General features: G+C 35.5%; 1 protein-coding gene across 1 annotated transcript in view; it reads left to right on the top strand.

Moving 5' to 3' along the window:
- The window catches only part of MORC1 (MORC family CW-type zinc finger 1), a gene marked incomplete at its 3' end in the record, with an annotated part of 179341 nt that overhangs the window by 81964 nt on the left and 77989 nt on the right, over positions 1-19388 (top strand). The window contains exons 15-16 of the mRNA XM_082839835.1: positions 14275-14403; positions 17733-17838. Coding sequence (XP_082695961.1) covers positions 14275-14403; positions 17733-17838 — 235 coding nt within the window. The remainder of the gene's footprint in view (positions 1-14274; positions 14404-17732; positions 17839-19388) is intronic.

The raw sequence follows: 19388 nt of genomic DNA, 5'->3' as shown, positions 1-19388 counted from the left end.
TTGTTTAAGCCACCCAGTCTGTGGTGTTTTGTTATGGCAGCCTTAGTAAACTAATATATATGGGAAATTGCAAAATTAGACAGATTTAAGGAAAATGAAATCCGTAAACCCTTCATCCAACCTCAACAGCAAACTGGTTTTATCCATGCTCCCACCTACTCCCCCACAACTGGGTTATGAAGGACATTCCAGACACTTTATAATTATATCCGTGTGTGTGTGTGTGTGTGTGTGTGTGTGTGTGTGTGTGTATTTTATTTTTAACATGGAAGAACTTTTTTAATAACTTTATTTATTTATTTTTGGCTGCGTTGGGTCTTTGTTGCTGTGCACGGGCTTTCTCTACTTGCAGCGAGCGGGGGCTACTCTTTGTGGCAGCGTGTGGGCTTCTCATTGCAGTGGCTTTTCTTGTTGCGGAGTACAGGCTCTAGGTGTGCGACACCACAAGCTCTACTTGTGGTGCATGGGCTCAGTAGTTGTGGCTCATGGGCTCAGTAGTTGTGGCTTGCGGGCTCTAGAGTGCAGGCTCAGTAGTTGTGGTGCATGGGCTTAGTTGCTCCGCGGCATGCGGGATCTTCCCGGACCAGGGCTTGAACCCTTGTCCCCTGCATTGGCAGGCGGATTCTTAACCACTGTACCACCAGAGAAGCCCAATACTTAATATCATAAAAATATCCTGCCTATCTTTTATATTTCGAATTATTTTCTATTATAATTCATAGCCCCTCTACCCCATCCTCATATTTCTCTTTACTGCTCACTCTCTCTTTTTTTTTTTTTTTTGGCAAGAGGAATTTATTTGTAGGAAAAACTGAGTTGGTTGTCTTATAGTTTTCATGGTTTAAATTTTGCTGACTGAATTACTGGGTGTAGTTTAACAGATTCTTCCATTCTGTTTATTTCTCTGTAAATTGGTAGAATCTAGCAGCTTGACCAAATTCAGATGTGTTTTTTTGTTGCTGTTTCATCAAGATGCTTCAGAGGTGGTAGTGTGTTCTATCAGGAGCCATAAGTCATTCGATTGTCTCTCTTTTAATGATATTAACAGTTAATGATCAAAGCTCAGATCCCTTAAGACTTCCAAAATCTTATATTCTAATTCTTTCATATTTTCTTTGATTATTAACTCTAATACTTCTGTAAAGAAAAACTTTTTTCATCTACTATTTGGTTACCCATGTTAGTTGGTAATTTACTATTTGAGAGCAGAAACAATAGAACTCTATATGACTAAACAAATTACGTTGGCTGAAATCTTGATTTGAGAGGAATTAGAGATACAATTAAAATATTAAAAAAATTATAGACATTTGCCTAACTGATTTATATGGCATAAATATGTATTCTGTTTATAATTGTTACTTTGTGCCAGCTCCCAGCAAACAGCAGGATGGTTCAGGAGTTCAGTGGATAGATTTCTGTTTTTTAAAAATGATCACATTCTTAGATTTTATCCATTTACACTGCTTTCACCTGGTAATTGAAATTATCACCATTGACAGCACTTAACGCTTCCTTTTCTTTCTGACTGCACTTGTATTATTTTCATGATAATGACATTTTTTACATCTACAATGAAGTTTCTTGCTAAAATATCGCAGAGGATCTCACCTATATTGCAAATAAAATATGAAAAAGCCAGCCCTTCTTCTTTTGTCTGGAATTAAATACACTTGGATTCTTACATTTTGATTTTTCTCTGCCATACCAGAAGCAAGACCTCAAAACTCTCTTCATTAGTCTGTATATGTGTACCTTAGAAGAAAGAGTAAGTTGTATCTAATGACTCTGATATTAAGACAGTGCAATCAGAATTAAACACAAGTTGTATTAACAACAGCAAAAAGAGTCTTTACACTTTTGAGACCATTAAGTCAGTTAGGGGGCTTTGTGTATGTCTGAGTGAGGTAAAGAGAGTCCTGGTAGAAAGAAAAATTATGCTAATCCAGGTATTGAGGAGAGTTAGGTAGCTAACTAGGCTATTGCCCATGATAACACAGAATGTTTTATGAATATATTTCTGTTATTATGTCTAATTTTGATTTCCACATTTTAGAAAGAATAAGAAAAAATGAGTATATCTAAAGAAAGCTATGAACATGACGAAATAAAAGTATAACCTAAAAAGGGAAGGTAAAATTGTTCCTTTATAAGGAAAGAATCAGTAGAAACCTAACTCTCCTGAGGTTTGTTTTTTAAAGTTTGTCACCCTGAGACCTCCATCCATCTTCCTTCTAGTCTCCAGTGTGCAGAACGATGTGGTTCTGAACTGGTAGGCAGGAAGCCCTAGGGGACCTTAGAGGGTGGCTTGGAGTCCTTGAATCCCTGGCTACCAGTGATTGTCTAAGATGGCATTATGTCTTGTACATGTACATGCTACAGTTTTTCAAGTACGTATAGATGTAGTTGTGGGTAGTAAGATGTAAAATCACACAAAAGTATGATTAAATTCATGATTTATTTTTTTTTTTTTTGTCATCATGTATTTTCTCAAGTCGGGAGCAGGGGGTGGTTCTGAAATCATTTTTGCAGCTTAAAGAGATCCTCGTGGGAAGCAGCTGATATGGAACAAGCGAAAATGATGTGGCATTGTCAGGTGAAGTAATGACCTTACCATGAAGTTGGACCAACTCCGCAGATTCCTGGAGTCTGTGGAGTCTGCTGTGTTCACGGTAGAATGGAGAAGGTAAGGTATTCTGACTGCAGCTGCCACCTACTTCTGCCATTGACTGTACTGTACCATGAGACTGACCCAACCCCACTCCGCCACATCCACGAGCCAAGAGAAAGAATGGCGCTGGAAGCACCTTCAGCACCACTGAAGACATCTTGCTTGTTTCATCTCGGCTCAATTTTTTTGGTTTTTTATTTTTTTTGCGGTACGTGGGCCTCTCACTGTTGTGGCCTCTCCCGTTGCGGAGCACAGGCTCCGGACGCGCAGGCTCAGTGACCATGGCTCACGGGCCCAGCTGCTCCGCAGCATGTGGGATCTTCCCGGACCGGGGCACGAACCCCTGCATCGGCAGGCGGACTCTCAGCCACTGCGCCACTAGGGAAGCCCCCATCTCGCCTCAATTTAAATAGAGTTCTTTGGGAAGTGATCATATAGGCCTTCTCTCATCTCAAATGCACCACACATTCTCTAGCCATCATGGCAGTTCTTCCTGATAAGTGGCCGCTGGCCTCAAGAGTGTACAGGCTTCACTACCAGCTGATGGGAGTTGGCGTATCAGTTGAAACCAGTTTGCTATCCCTAACCCAGAGATGCCATAAATGATCACACCATGAATCAGCTTAGCAAGAGTCTCATGTCTAGCTAAGCTAAGGTAATGACAAATAGGACAATATTCAACAGAGGAGGAGGTATGATCTGAGAATGGATCAGATCCTCTGAGAATGGATGTGTAATTTCTATTTGAGATCTTTGAAAATAGAATATAATCATCTATTTAGACGCAGAGCTACCTGAAGGCAGGGACCTCATTTAAATACCTTCTCCATCTTAAGATTTTCCTGGTGCTTTGATTTCATAAACTGTTTTAGGTTTCCTTATTTTGATTGAAAACATCAAAGCTTTGCTTTGGTAGTTTATTACTGAATTTTATTACTTCTCCACTTGGCTAACTGATTCCCTGAATGTCATTATACATTCTATGAATAGATACAAAACTGACATCTAGGAGGCTGTTACATTTCTCCTCTTTTTAAGAGGCAAAATCTATGTGAACTGCTCTTTTAGTTACTGGTTTTTGACAATTTTTTTAGTAAGTTATTGCACTAGTTCCCACTATTTTTCCCTGGTTTTAAGAGGCTTCTGAAAAATTAATCAAATTAATTTAAATGTTAGGAATCTTCTGAATACAGTACTCCATACATAGCAATAAATTAAATTTTCACAGCTTTTCTCAGATACTTATTCTAGAAATCAGGACTTTAATTGTGTGCATTGATCCCTGATTATTCCATTAATTTAACAAGCTTGTTGATTATTCAAACAAAAGTCTCAAGGTATGTATTCTATAATTTTGAATATTATAAATATTTCCTGTTTATAAATGTAAACTAAATTTTAAAATCAGAATACCTTGAGGTTGTTAAAATAATATAATTATGAAATTAATAAATTTTGGGTTACCTACATAACATTCTCCATTGGGTGGAAATATTTAAGATGTATTTTTAAAAGTCAAGTACTTTTTCATATTTTGAAATTTCACTTTTTTGCTCTTAATTTTCTTCTTGATGAAAGGGCAATTTAAAAACCTTCATTAATACACATTAACAAAAAATAGTTTATTAAAACCATATATTAAAAATATCCATAATTGTATACCACTTCATATGTTAAGGCCAACCTAGTTTAATAAATTTTATTATTAATTTTACTATTTCTTGCTAGACTAGGATAGACAAGAATTTTTTTCCAGGTTTATTGGGCTATAATTGACAAAAAAAAATCATGTATGTTTATAAAGTGAACAACATGACGATTCATGAAATATTTGTGAAATATTTACCACAGTCAAGTTAATTAAAACATCTGTCACGTCACACAGTTACCTTGTTGCATGCGTGGGGGGTAAGAATGCTCAAGATCTACCCTCTTAGCAAATTATAGGTAATGCAATATGGTATTATTAACTATAGTCACCATGCTGTACATTAGATCCTCAGAACTTACTGAGTTTATAACTGAAAGCTTGTACCCTTTGACCAACCTCTCCCCATTACCTCTGGCCCACAGTTGCCAGCAACCACCATTCTACTTTTTGTTTTTATGAGTTCAACTTTATTATTATTATTTTTAGATTCCACATATAAGTCATATCATATATTGTTGTCTGGCTTATTTCATTTAGTAGTAATGACCTCCACATTCATTCTTATAGCAAATGGCAGGATCTTCAACATTTTTGGCTAAATAATATTTTATTCTCTCTCTAGCGTGCATGTGCACAGACACACACACCATTTTCTTCAACCATTCAACCATCGTTGGACACTTAGGTGGTTTCCATATTTCCATATCTTGCCTGTAGTGACTAATGTTGCAATGAACATGGGAGTGCAAATATCTTCTCAAGATACCGATTCCATTTTCTTCAGCTATATACCCAGAAGTGGGTTTCTGGATCATATAATAGTTATATTTTTAATTTTTGAGGAAACTCCATACTGTTTTCCATAAAGCTCATACCAATTTACATTCCCACCAACAGTGCACAAGGCTTCCCTTTTCTCCACATCCCCAACATTTGTTTTATCTTCTCTTTTTGATAATAGCCATCCTAACAGGTATGAAGTGATATCTTATTGTGGTTTTGATTTGCACTTCCCTGATTATTCGTGATGTTGAGTACCTTTTCATGTACCTGTTGGCCATTTGTATGTCTTTTTTGGAAAACTGTCTATTCAGGTCTTTTGCCCATTTTTCAGTAAGAGTTTTTTTGTTGTTATTCAGTTGTGTGAGTTCTTTGTACATTTTAGGTATTAACCCCTTATCATATAAATTACTTGCAGATATTTTCTCCCCTTCTGTATGTTACCTTTTCATTTTTTTGATTGTTTCATTTGCTATATAGAGACTGCAGTTTGATATAGTCCCACTTTTTTTTTTTTTGCTTGTGCTTTTAGTGTCATATCAAAAAAAATCATCACCCAGACCAATGTCAAGGAGAGCTTTTTGTATGTTTTCTTCTAGGAACTTTATGGTTTCAGGTCTTACAATTAAGTCTTTAATTCATTTTGGGTTAATATTTATGAGTGGTATAAAATAGTTTCATTCTTTTGTGAGTATATCCAGTTTTCCCACCATTTATTGAAAAGAATGTTCTTTATGTATGTTCTTGGCACCCTTGTCAAAGATTAGTTGGCTATATATGTGTAGGTTTATTTCTAGGCTTTCTATTCTATTCCACTGGTCAATGTGTCTGTTTTTATGCCAGTCCCATACTGTTTTGATTACTATAGCTTTGTTATAACTTGAAATTAGGAAGTGTGGTGTCTCCAACTTTGTTCTTCTTTCTCAAGATAGCTTTGACTATTCAAGGTCTTTTGTGATTCCACACAAGTTTCAGTATTGTTTTTTGTACTTCTATGAAGAATGTCATAGTAATTTTCATAGGGATTGCATTGAATCTATAGATTGCTTTGAGTAGTATGGACATATTCTTTCAATCAAATATTCTCTCAATCAAAGAACACAGGATATCTTTCCATTTATTTATGTCTTCAGTGTTTCTCGTCAGTCAATACATTTCAGTGTATAGGTCTTTCATCTCTGTGGTTAAATTTAATCCTAAGTATTTTATTGTTTTTGATACTATTGTAAATGAAATTGCTTTCTTAATTTCTCTGTCAGATAGTTCATTGTTAGTGACAGAGATGCAACTGATTTTTGTATGTTGATTTTGTATCTTGCAACTTTACTGAATTCCTTGTTTAGTTTTTTGGTGGAGTCTTTAGGTTTTGCATATATACTATTATGTCATCTGCAAACAGAGAAAATTTTAACTTCTTCCTTTATGATTTGCTTGCCCTTTATTTCTTTTTTCATGACTAATTGCTCTGGTTAGGACTTCCAGTACTATGTTGAATAGAAGTGGCAAAATTGGATATCCTTGTCTTATTCCTGATCTTGAAGAAAAACTTTAACTTTTCACTGTTGAGTATGATGTTGGCTGTGGGCTTGTTGTCTATGGCCTTCATTATGTTGAGGTACATAGTTTCTATAATTCATTTGTTGAGAGTTTTTATCATAAAGTGGTGTTGAATTTTGTCAAATGCTCTTTCTGTACCTATTGAGATGATCATATGATTTTTAGTCTTCATTCCATTAATGTAGTGTGTCATATTTATTGATTTATGTATGTTGAACTGTTTTTGCGTCCAGGGATAAATACCGCATGATCCTTTTATTGTTCTGTTGAATTTGGTTTGCTTTGTTTCGTTGAGGATTTTTGCATCTATGTTCACCAGTGATATTAGCCTATACTTTTCTTTCCTTATAATGTCCTTATCAGGTTTTGGAATCAGGGTGATACAGACCTCATAAAATGAGTTTGGAAGGGTGTCCTCCTCTTCAGTTTTTCGGAAGAGATAGAGAAGGATATGTATTCATTTCTTTAATGTTTGATAAAATTCACCACTGAAGCCATCTGGTCCTGGGCTTCTTATTTGTTGGGAGATTTTTAAAAAAAATGTTTTATTGACATATAGTTGATTTACAATGTTGTGTTAGTTTCAGGTGTACAGCAAAGTGAATCAGTTATACATATACATATATCCACTTTTTTTTTGATTCTTTTCCCATATAGGCCATTACAGAGTATCAAGTAGAGTTCCCTGTGCTATACAGCAGGTTCTTATTAGTTACCTATTTTATATATGGTAGTGTGTATATGTCAATCCCAGTCTCCCAATTTATCCCTCCTGCCCCTTATCCCCTGGTAACTATAAGTTGGTTTTCTACATCTGTGATTCTACTTCTGTTTTGTAAATAAGTTCATTTGTACCCTTTTTATTAGATTCCACATATAAGTGGTATCATATGATGTTTGTCTTTCTGTGTCTGACTTACTTCATTCAGTATGACAATCTCTAGGTCCATCCATGTTACTGTAAATGGCATTATTTCATTCTTTTTTATGGCGAGTAATATTCCGTTGTATGTATGTACCACATCTTCTTTATCCATTCCTCTGTTGATGGACATTTAGTTTGCTTAGATGTCCTGGCTATTGTAAATAGTGCTGCAATGAACATTGGGGTGCATGTATCTTTTCAAATTATGGGTTTCTCTGGGTATATACCCAGGAGTGGAATTGCTAGGTCATATGGTGGTTCTATTTTTAGTTTTTTAAGGAACCTCCATACTGTTCTCCATAGTGGCTACACCAATTTACATTCCCATCAACAGTGTAGGAGGGTTCCCTTTTTTCCACACCCTCTCCAGCATTTACTGTTGGTAGATTTTTTGGTGATGGCCATTCTGACCGGTGTGAGGTGATACCTCATTGTAGTTTTGGTTTGCATTTCTCTAATAATTAGTGATGTTGAGCATCTTTTCATGTGCTATTTGGCCATCTGTATGTCTTCTTTGGAGAAATGTCTATTTAGATCTTATGCCCAGTTTTTGTACGGAAACACAAAAGACCCCAAATAACCAAAGCAATCTTGAGAAAGAAAAATGGAGCTGAGTAATCAGACTTCCTGACTTCAGACTATACTACAAAGCTACAGTCATCAAAACAGTATGGTACTGGCACAGAAACAGAAATATAGATCAATGGAACAGAATAGAAAGCCCAGAGATAAACCCATGCACCTATGGTCACCTAATCTATGACAAAGGTGGCAAGAATATATAATGGAGAAAAAGACAGTCTCTTCAATAAGTGATGCTGGGAAAACTGGACAGCTACATGTAAAAGAATGAAATTAGAACACTCCTTAACACCATACACAAAAATAAACTCAAAATGGATTAAAGACCTAAATGTAAGGCCAGGCCCTATAAAACTCTTAGAGGAAAACTTTGGCAGAACACTCTTTGAAATAGCAGCAAGATCTTTTTTCATTCACCAACTAGAGTAATGGAAATAAAAACAAAAATAAACAAATGAGATCTAATTAAACTTAAAAGCTTTTGCACAGGAAAGGAAACCATACAGAAAACAAAAAGACAACCCTCAGAATGGGAGAAAATATTTGCAAATGAAGCAACCAACAAGGGATTAATCTCCAAAATATACAAACAGCTCATCCAGTTCAATATCAAAAAAAAAAACCCAATCAAAAAATGCTGGGAGATTTTTGATTACTGATTCAATATTTTTACTCACTCTTGGTCTGTTCATATTTTCTATTTCTTCGTGATTCAGTCTTGGTAGTTTGTATGTTTCTAGGAATTTACCCATTTCTCCTTGGTTATATAATTTGTTGGCATATAATTGTTCATAGCAGTCTCTTAAGATCCTTTGTATTGATAGTTCTGTTGTATCAGCTGTAATGTCTCCTCTTTCATTTCTGACTTTATTTATTTGAGTCTTCACTGTTTTTCTTAGCTAGTCTTATTAACAGTTTAACTTTTTTTTTTATCTTTTCAAAAAGCAGCTCTTAGTTTCATCGATCTTTTCTATTGTTTTCTGTTCTCTATTTCATTTATTTCTGTTCTGATCTTTGCTCTTTTTTTCCTTCTGCTAACTTGGGCTTAGTTCTTTTTCTACCTCCTTGAGGTATAAAATTAGGCTATTTGAGATCTTTCTTGTTTCTTAATGTAGGTGTTTATCGCTATGCATGGGTTTATTTCTGGGCTTTCTGTTCTATTCCATTGATCTCTATTTCTGTTTTTGTGCCACTGCCATACTGTTTTGATGACTGTAGCTTTGTAGTACAGTCTGAAATCAGGCAACCTGATTCCTCCAGCTCTGTTCTTCTTTCTCAAGATTGCTTTGGCTCTTCAGGGTCTTTTGTATTTCTATACAAATTTTTAAATTATTTGTTTAGTTCTATGAAAAACCCCATTGGTAATTTGATAGGGACTGTATGGAATCTTTAGGTTGCCTTGGGTAGTATGGTCATTTTAACAATATTGATTCTTCCAATCCAAGAACATGGTATATCTTTCCATTTGTTTGTGTCATCTTCAGTTTCTTTCATCAGTGTCTTATAGTTTTCAGAGTATAAGTCTTTTGCCTCCTTAGGTAGATTTATTCCTAGGTATTTTATTCTTTTTGATTGATGGTAAATGGGTTGTTTCCTTTGCCCTTTTGATTTCCTCTTTGACTCCTTGGTTGTTCAGTAGTCCATTATTTAATTTCCACCTATTTGTGAATTTTCCAGCTTTCTTCCTGTTGTTGATTTCTAGTTTCATTATGGTCAGAAAAGATACTTGATATGATTCAATGTTTGTAAATTTGTTAAGATTTATTTTGTGACCTAATATATGATCTATCCTGGAGAATATTCCATATGCATTTGAGCAGAATGTTTATTTTGTTGCTATTGGATGAAATATTGTGTGTATGTCTGTTAGGTCCATTTTATCTAATGTATAGTTCAAGTCCATTTTTTCTTATAATTTTATCTCTGGATGACCTATCCATTGTTAAAAGAAGGGTAATGCAGACTCCTACTATTATTGCATTGTGGTCTATTTCTCCTTTTAGATCTGTTAATATTTGCTTAATATATTTAGGTGCTCTGATGTTGGGTGTATGTATTTACAATTGTTAATAGCCTCTTGATGAATCAGCTTCTTTATCATTAAATGATAACCTTCTTTTTCTCTTCCTACAGTTTTTGGCTTAAAGTGTGTTTTGTCTGATATAAGTATAGCTACCCATGCTCTCTTTTGGTTTCCATTTGCATGGTATCTTTTTTCCGTCACTTCAATTTGAGCCTATGTGTGGCCTTAAAACTGATGTGAGTCTTTTATAGACATCATATAGTTGGGTCTTGGTTTTTATTTATTCAGTCACTTTACATCTTTTGATTGGAGAATTTAATCCACTTATATTTGAGGTAATTATTGATAGATAAGGATTTACTATTGCCATCTTATTAATTGTTTTCTGGCTATTCTGTAGTTCCTTTGTTTCTTTCTTCCTCTCTTGGTCTCTTCCTTTGTGATATGATAATTTTCTGTAGTATTATACTTTGAATCCTCCTCTTTATCTTTTGTACATCTGCTATAGGTTTTTGCTTTGTGGTTATGAGGCATACATAAAACATGTTATAGTTATAACAGTCAATTTTAAGTTTACAACAACTTAACTTCTATCACATATAAAACTCAACTGTTTTACTCCCTCCCCCCACAAGCATTTTATGTTCTTTATTTCACAATTTACATATTTTAATATTGTGTATTCATTAATAAATATTGTAGCTATGGTTTTAATACTTTGTCTTTTAACCTTTATACTAGAGTTAAGTGATTTATATACCATCATTATAGAATTAGAGTATTCTGAATTTGGCTATATACTTACCCTTACCAGTGAGTTTTATATTTTCACATTTTTAAGTTACTAATTAGTTTCCTTTCATTTCTCACAACAGTGAGAAATGAAGTTCTTCAGCTTGAAGAACTTCCTTTAGCATTTCTTGTAAGGCAGGTCTAGTAATGAACTCCCTCAGCTTTTGTTTGTTTGGGAAATTCTTTATTTCTCCCTCATTTCTGAAGGATAGCTTCAATACAGGTAATGTATTCATGGTTGGCAGGTTATTTTTTTCTTTCAGCACTTTGATTATATTATCCCACTCTTGCCTGATCTATAAGGTTTCTGCTGAAAAATCCACTGATAGACTTTTGGGGGTTCCCTTGTATGGGAGGAATTTTTTTCTCAGGTTAGTTGTATAAATCTCTAGAGACTGAGTAACACATGAAAGAAAACAGACACTGGTGTGATATGTTTCCTCCTACTGCCGTTTCTCTGGTCTGGCCAACTTACTTATCCACTTGCTGAAGCATCTACGTAGTCTTCAGGGTCTACTCCATGGAAATTTGTTTTAATAACATATTATAAATTATGCATATTGGAGTAGCTGCTATCTGAAGGAAAAAAAAGAGTTCCATTGGCAGTTAGGAAAAGCAATTTCTGATTCCCAGATTGAGTATCTCTGGTTATTTCCTTTGTCCTGATATCTACTTTGAATAGTATAATATCTTCTATCAGTCCTGGTCATTAGATGTTGGGCTACTGAGTGTTCTCATTTATATCTTTGATAGCCAGTAATTCTTTAGTATTATTTAGTCTTATAAGTAAACATTAAGCTCTGAGTGTCAGCTACTGAAAGCAAGATCCTAAACATAGCCATTGTCTTCAAGGATTTCACTTTCTAGAGGGAAAATAGACATAAAGTGAACTGAAATGTAACGTGTAAGCATTGTAAGAGTGGTGTGACCACAGAGCAGGTATCACCCCACCCTTGAGAGGCATGTGCCTGTGTTTCTAACATGCTAGTAGTTTTATCGCTCTTAAAATGTTTGGGATTCACAGTTGATGTTCGTTTTATAAGTTTGCTGGGTTGTGTTAACTGTGATTAGTTAATATTTTGGGATTCACAGTTGATGTTCGTTTTATAAGTTTGCTGGGTTGTGTTAACTGTGATTAGTTAATATTTTCAGGGAGAGATGCTATTTCGCTTCCATTTTATCCAAACAAAACATTAATGAGCTATTTTATCAAGAATGGCAGCAAGATTTTTTGAGGGCTTATTAGGTGCAGGTTACTGAGCTCTGAGTTGAGGGCATGCATACTGTTAAAGCACAGTTCCTTGTTTGCAAAGGTGAGGTCTTCTTGGGGAAGTAACATTTAGGGAGAGAACAAATACAGAACAGCAGTAACTTAAATTTCTGCACAGCACTACTGTTTTTAATGTACCTTCATATTTATTCTTAGTGATAACCATGTAAGGCAAGTTATTGTTAACACTCACTTTATGGATAAGAAAATTTACGGCTTTCCCGCAATTACACAATAAATCTGTGGTAGACGGCACTCAAAGTCACCTGACTTTAATCTACAGCACTTCCTGCCTTGACATAATAAGAACTGAGTAGTTCATGTGGAAATCAGAGAACAAGGTCTCACGAGCCCTCTCCAGACACTAAAGAGTGTTTCAGGATCTGGTGTGCAGCGAAAAAGTGGAGTCTGGGCTGGGCCAATACCAAATGCTGAGCCAAGAGCAGAAAACCAAAAGTCTGAGTTGAGAAAAGCCCAAGAAGCAGAATCCAAAGGGAAATCTGAGGCAAGAGCTGGTAGGGATTTTGTGAAGAAACAAGGTAAGAGACCAGGGAATTTGTGAGGGTAGCTGTCAGCCCAGCTCAATTACAAAGCCCCTTTTGAACACTGAGTTCCTTCCCTGCTGGTCTTAAAGGCACATAGCATTCTGAACCTAAATTTTAAAAGGTATAGGAAGGTGTAAAGACGTTTATTGGTATTTTGCCTGGATTACACAGTCAATTGTTAAGGTTGATGTAAGGCTGGCCCTATTTCGTATATTTTATTTCCAAGGTATATATTTTAGAATATTACTCTTTGAACTTTGTACATTGATGAAATGTTCTGTATCTGCCACATTTCAATGCTCAGTAGCCACATGTGGCCAGTTGGTTACCATATTGGACAGAACGGTAAATGTGGGTGCTTTTTTCAAAAAAGTATTTTTAAAGTAATACATGCACATGTAAAAATACTCAAAGTGTTCAGAAAGTAAAAAAAGAAAAGTGAAAGTACCTTCCCCTGCCTTCCTCTCTACCTCTGTCCTTTCTCCAATGGTATCCACTATTAAAACTTTCTTTTGTGTCCTTTTAGGAAAAGAAAAGTGTGCCCTTCAAAATTTTATACGTATATGCTCTGTTTTTACATTACAAAAGCTGATTATACTAGGTTTGCTGTTTTACATCTTTTAAAAAAATTATTATTAAAACTCTGTCTTGGAGATCTTGATGCAATAATATATTTAGCTCTAACTCCGTGTTTTAAAGTTTATCTAATGTTCCCTTGTTTGAAAATGGGATTTATCAGTTCCCTATTCTGGACTTTTACCTTGTTTCCAGGGTTTTTTTTTGTTTTTTTGTTTTCTATTCAAACAGTGCTATGATATATATGGCCATTGTGTTATATGTTTGTAGGGAAGATTCCTAGCAGTGCAATTGCTGGATCAACAGATAAGAATACAGCCTCTTAAGGAGGACTCCTGAATGGGCCTCCATGACAAGTAGTTTTCTAAGCAAGGAGGAAGTTTATAATCTAGGGCAAGGGTAGGGCATAAACAATAGAGACTGGAAGAGAAGGGAACCAGAGATAAAATAGAAACTCTGACTGTGAGACAAGATGATAAATATTTGTATCAATAGTCTTAAGGGTGGCTTTTAAGTTTAATCAGTGCAGTCTCTCCTAGGAGTATTTAAGAAAAAAGTTTTAAGTGTCAATGTATTTTATTGCAACAATAAAAGTGCGTATTATTTTTATAACTGCAATTGTGTTCAGTTTTATTATAAAGATGTTGCATATTTATTACATATAGTTTGGAAAAATGTAAGAAAGTGTAAAGCAGAAGACAAATTTCACCCATACCCAGAGGAAACCAGTGTCAAATATTTTAATCACTTATTTTTGTATATGTATTAGTTTTTACATGTTCGAGATCGTATTGTATATACATGTGTTTATATCCAAATTTCCCTTTGCTTATCATCTTTATCTTACTGATTTTATTTTCTTTCATTATTCTTTGCCTGCTTTTTTCTTTCTTTTTTTTTAGGTAATAGAAATCTAACATTGTTTTGGAATGAACTTGGATACCTGAATAATAAGGACATGGAGAAATCTTCAGATTCTATTCAATATCAAAGAAGACAGGCCATGGCCATCCCATTCATTATTCAGTGCGGTGAGTGTTAAATTTCATTCCAATTAGCAAACTTTTAGTGAGAGCCTAATATGCAAGTTGTTGTGTTAAAAAATAGGGCATGAGGAAGACAAAGGTGGGTAAGACAGGGTTTTCGCTTCCAAGGAGATTAGGGTCTAGGAGAAAGGTTAAGATGAGTATGAAAATAATTGTAATAGAGGTGAAAATAGTGTAAATGATGTAAAAGAGGCCCAAAGTTGTTTGAGGGTTCAAAGAAAGGGGAGAGGAGGAGATTAAAGCAAGGCTTCATGACAGAGGTAGCTTTGCCATGGTGTTTAAAGTAGACTTTTGAAGGGCAGAGACGTAGCTGGAAATCTGTGTTAATATCAGGTGTATACTTCAGCTAATATTTTTGTGGTGGATAATAGAAACAGTCATTTTTCTATTTTTAATACTTAACACTATGTTAAATAAGAGTAGGTACTTAGTAATTGACTACTGACTGAATGAATGATGAATAAATAACAAAAGACAAAACTGTTAGGTTAAGTAAACATGTTAAATGGCCTTGAATGCCAGGATAAGGAGTTTTTACTTTAATAAGCAATGGAGAGGCACCAGAAGTTTTTCAGAAGGAGAGTGATATCATTGAAGCATTGAACACTTATTATGTGTCTCTACTATCTGCAGGGAATCGGCCATTCAGTGGGGAAGGTGGTCAAGCAAACAAAATATCACCCTGTAGCTATTTACACAGGGCCAAGGGAACACCTCCCCAGCCTTGAGCCTGGGGTGGTCCAAAGAGGACCTGACGGGTTAGATGTCACTTGTAGTAAGGTTGCTCTGGCAGCTTAGTGCAGGATGATTTGGAGGAGGGCTAGAGCAGAGGTTGGGTGAGACCTCTGATGAGACTACTGGCATAATCCAGGATCCAGGTGAGAAACTGTAAATGTCTGAATAAAGGCCTGGCAGTGAGATTTAAGAGGAACACAAATGACAGACAGATGCTTAGAAGGTATAGCTGAGGAAATTGATGACTATATGCAACAGCCTATTGGATGATAATATTACTGGCTAAAAATGACAGTGTTTTTGATATGTGCAAGGTACTGTCAGAATCCAATCTCTAGTACCTGAGAGCTGTGTGAAACTGGGCAAATTCCTTAACTTCTCTAAGCCTCAGTTTTCTTATTTATAAAATGAGGTTAGTATTTATAGTTACATCATGAAGTTTTGTGAAAATACAATTAATTCACACATGTAAAGTTTACTAAGTGCTTGGGATAGGGTATTAGGGTTCTCCAGAGAAAGAGAACCCAAAGGATAGATAGATTTATGGACGGATGGATGGATAGTTAGATAGATATTAATTATAGGAAATTGGCTCACATGATTAAGGAGGCTGACAACTCCCAAGATCTGTAGTCAGCAAGCTGAAGACCTAGAAGAGCCATTGGTTTAATTCCAGTTTGAGTCTTAAGGCCTGAGAACCAGAAGACCTGATGATGTAGTTCCAGTCTGAATGCTGACAGGCTCAATACCCAGGAAGAGCCGATGTTTTCGTTCTAGTCTGAAGGCAGGGAAAAACTGATGTCTCAGTTCCAGACAGTCAGAGGTTTCTTCTTACTTGCAAGAGTGTCAGCTTTTTTTTTTTTCCCCTCTATTCAAGCCTTCAACTGATTTGTTGAGGCCCACCCATATTAGGGAAGACAGTGTGCTTTACTCATTCTACCAGCTCAAATGTTAATCTCATCCAAAACATCCTCACAGATGCACTCACAATAACGTTTGACCAAATATCCAGACACCCCGTGGCCCCATCAAATTGACACATAAAAGTAACCATCACAGATAATACCTAGCAGTGTTGGCTTTTATCATTGTTTTTATATCATATTATCCTCAGGAACTCTTTTAGGTAAGTAGTAATATTAATCTCTTTTTACAGATGATGATGCTGAAACATAGCGCAGTAATTTTTCTGAATTATAGAGGTAGTCATTGTGGAGCTATTCAGATTCTTTTTTTCTTTTTTGCAATCAAATTTTTAATAACAAAGATACTATATTTTAATATGGTCAGATACATTTGGCTAAGTACAGATTTTAAAAAACACAAGTGTCTAGCCCAACAGTACAACCATACAGCTTTGTACAGAGCATTCCATAGATCAACAGAAAATACATTTGAGCACAAAAATAAAAAATATTTAAAGAGAATCTCTAAGCAGCATTTTATTTCTTCAAAACAGACATATAGTACTGATTAAATATCTACAAGTGCTTTTCCTTTACAAAAATACACATATTCTTAATAGACTAAGTCATTAACAATGACCTGGTAATCTTTCACTTCAATTTGAACGATTTATAAGCTAAATCTTACAACTACGAAAAGGTTGGTATTTGTATGTTAAGATGTTACCACTTTTGACCAAAAAAAAAAAGCTTAAAATATTTTACATTTCAAAGGAAAATTAACAACATAACTGTACAATATAGTCTATGATGGTTTTATTTAATGTGAGGGCTACTCTATTAAAAACTGGTGCTTGCTGTTGTGTTGCCAGATGCAGTGAGATGTAGATATTGGTTGTGGGAATTACAAAAATGAGTGAGTTTGCCATAACTTTAATTTTCTGGGCTATTCAGATTCTTAACCACTGTGCAAACTGCCTCCATCTTATATGAGCAGAGGGAAGTATTTACCCAAGAGCCATTAACAGTGGGTCTGGAGGGAACTGAGTATTAAAGTGAGGAATAGCCTGGGGAGAGTAGAGTGCCTTAGTCCTAAAAACCAGGAGGGACTGAAAGGGAGAAAGAGATAAAGAAGTTAAGACTGTAGACTGGAGAGTAGGATAAGAGATGTAAAAAAAAAAAAAAAAAAAAAAAAAATGCAGAGCAAGGAACTATGTATAAATGGTAGAGAGAGCTTGATTCTCCTTGTTATGTTAGTCATGTGGTTGGAGGTGAACAGTGGTATTGTTGGCAGATAGATAATAGGTCAGAAAAAATGGGAGAGTCAGGTCACTGGAAGTCTTCATATGGTTTGAGAAGAGGTGAAGAGGGACCTATTAAGATTCTTCTGGCTGAAACTAGTAGAAACCAACTGGAAAGAACTTAAGCAATAATGGTGATAATAATAATAACAGCAGCAACAATAATAATTTATTGATGGTGTCCTAGGTTAGCTCATAGAATCCTGAACTATTTGTGCCATCAAATATAATGGTATATGATCAAGGATTCACTTGTGTTTGGATTGAAATACCTCATACTTTCGGTATATGCAACCTGACATCTTACTATGTTAGATTCACTTCTGATTGTGGTCTTTCTTGTATGTACATGGTTTTGTTTTGATTATTTTAGATCTTTGCCTTAAATGGAGAGTCTTGCCTCCCTCTACTAATTATCCGGAAAAAGAAATTTATGACATCTGGATTTGTGCTAATAACGCTAACCTCTTGGAAAACAGGTAGTTTTTGATAGTTTTCTAAAATTCTTTATTCATTTTTAATTCCTAAAATATATATGTGTGAAACTGGATACATAGATAATTTTTAGCTTAGTAGCTGTCATTTCTTCTCTTTGTAGCTCCTTGCCACCTCTGGAAAGATATTTCATTAGTATTCTTTTCCATCAAGTTAAGAGAGTCCTGGGTGTAACTTTTTGTCAGCATTTGGTGTGCAGCTCTGTGCTTCCACTGGCGGGAGACCTACCCTGGTGTTTAAGAGTTCTGCCTTCCAGTTCATTTACACGCAATGTACAATCTTATCCTGCAGGAGTCTTATCTAGAGGGTGTCTCTAGAGGCACTAAACTGTTAGACTATGTGCTTTTCCTGTTTAAGTCATATATTGATTTCATTGGAGGAAGAAGTTCAGACTAAAACAGGAAAAAAAACCCAATTAAATATTGATGAATGTCAATGTTATTACAAGCCCTTTTTGACTTACTTCTTTTCCTTGTGGGCAAAAGAGTTAATACTCTCCCCTTTAACAAAGGCACCCTTAAGTGAAGCATCGCTTTTCCATGGAGTTTATTCTAAGTACTTTGACCTGGATAAGTGGATCAATATTGCTAATACAGACATTAGGGTAATAACTCTTGTTTATTTTTATCCAGCCCTGAATAAAAAATAAAGAGCAACTGAATAAAAATTAGAAAGAAGAAAACATTTAGAAACTGCTACTAAAACCCCTTCCACCTGGAGTCTCCAGGTTAATCATATTTAGAGATTAACAAAAAATGTCAGAGGTGACAGGGGCTCTTAGATTTCACATGGCCCAACGGGTTTTTTAGTCTCCCTTTCTTGGTTTGCAGCAGAACCTTTTTTTTTCTCCCCCAAATAAAATTTGTCTCTGACCTCAAGTATATAAACAGATAAAAACAGAACTGTCCTGATTTAATTGGAGGTTGAGAATCTGGAGGCCAGAGGTATCCACTTCTCATTTCTGTCCCTACTCTCTCTAAAAAGCTTAGAGCTCCAGGGAGCATGATTATAAAACAGTGATACAGTCTCACTTCTTCATTTTAGAGAAATGGAAATTGAAGCCCAAAATGTGGGGGTGAGAAGCCTGTTCATGAAGCCACTGGCCCAGGTCTTCTAACTCCCAACCTGATTCTAGTCCTAACTTGTAACTTAAATATCTCCCAAATAGGAACACAGTGGTGGCTCAGTTTCAATATTAAGAATAGGTAGTGTTTTCATCGTCATTGTCATGATTTTCACCCAAGTGTTGTTTAAGAGAAGTTTTTTTGTTGTTGTTTTGGTTTTGATTTTTAAATTTCTGCGTGGAAAGCCTTATGCTAGGAAATGTAAGTAAAATTGGTCCAAGCCCTCAACTGTCAAAAAAAAAAAAAGTTAATAATATTGATCACTTTCTGTGAGCTCAGAACTTTCATACAGTGTAGGATAGTGTTTAGAGTTTAGACTCCGGGTCCAGACTGCCTGGGTTTGACTCCTGGCTTCATTAGCCTCTGAAGCCTTGGACAAATGATATAACCTCTCTTTAACTCATCTTCCC

The sequence above is a fragment of the Leucopleurus acutus genome (genome assembly GCF_964270905.1).
Source record: "Leucopleurus acutus genome assembly, chromosome: 5".
In the NCBI taxonomy this organism is placed as follows: Eukaryota; Metazoa; Chordata; class Mammalia; order Artiodactyla; family Delphinidae; genus Leucopleurus; species Leucopleurus acutus.
The sequence above is the reverse complement of the archived record's forward strand: the minus strand, read 5'-3'. Positions and strand labels throughout refer to the sequence as shown.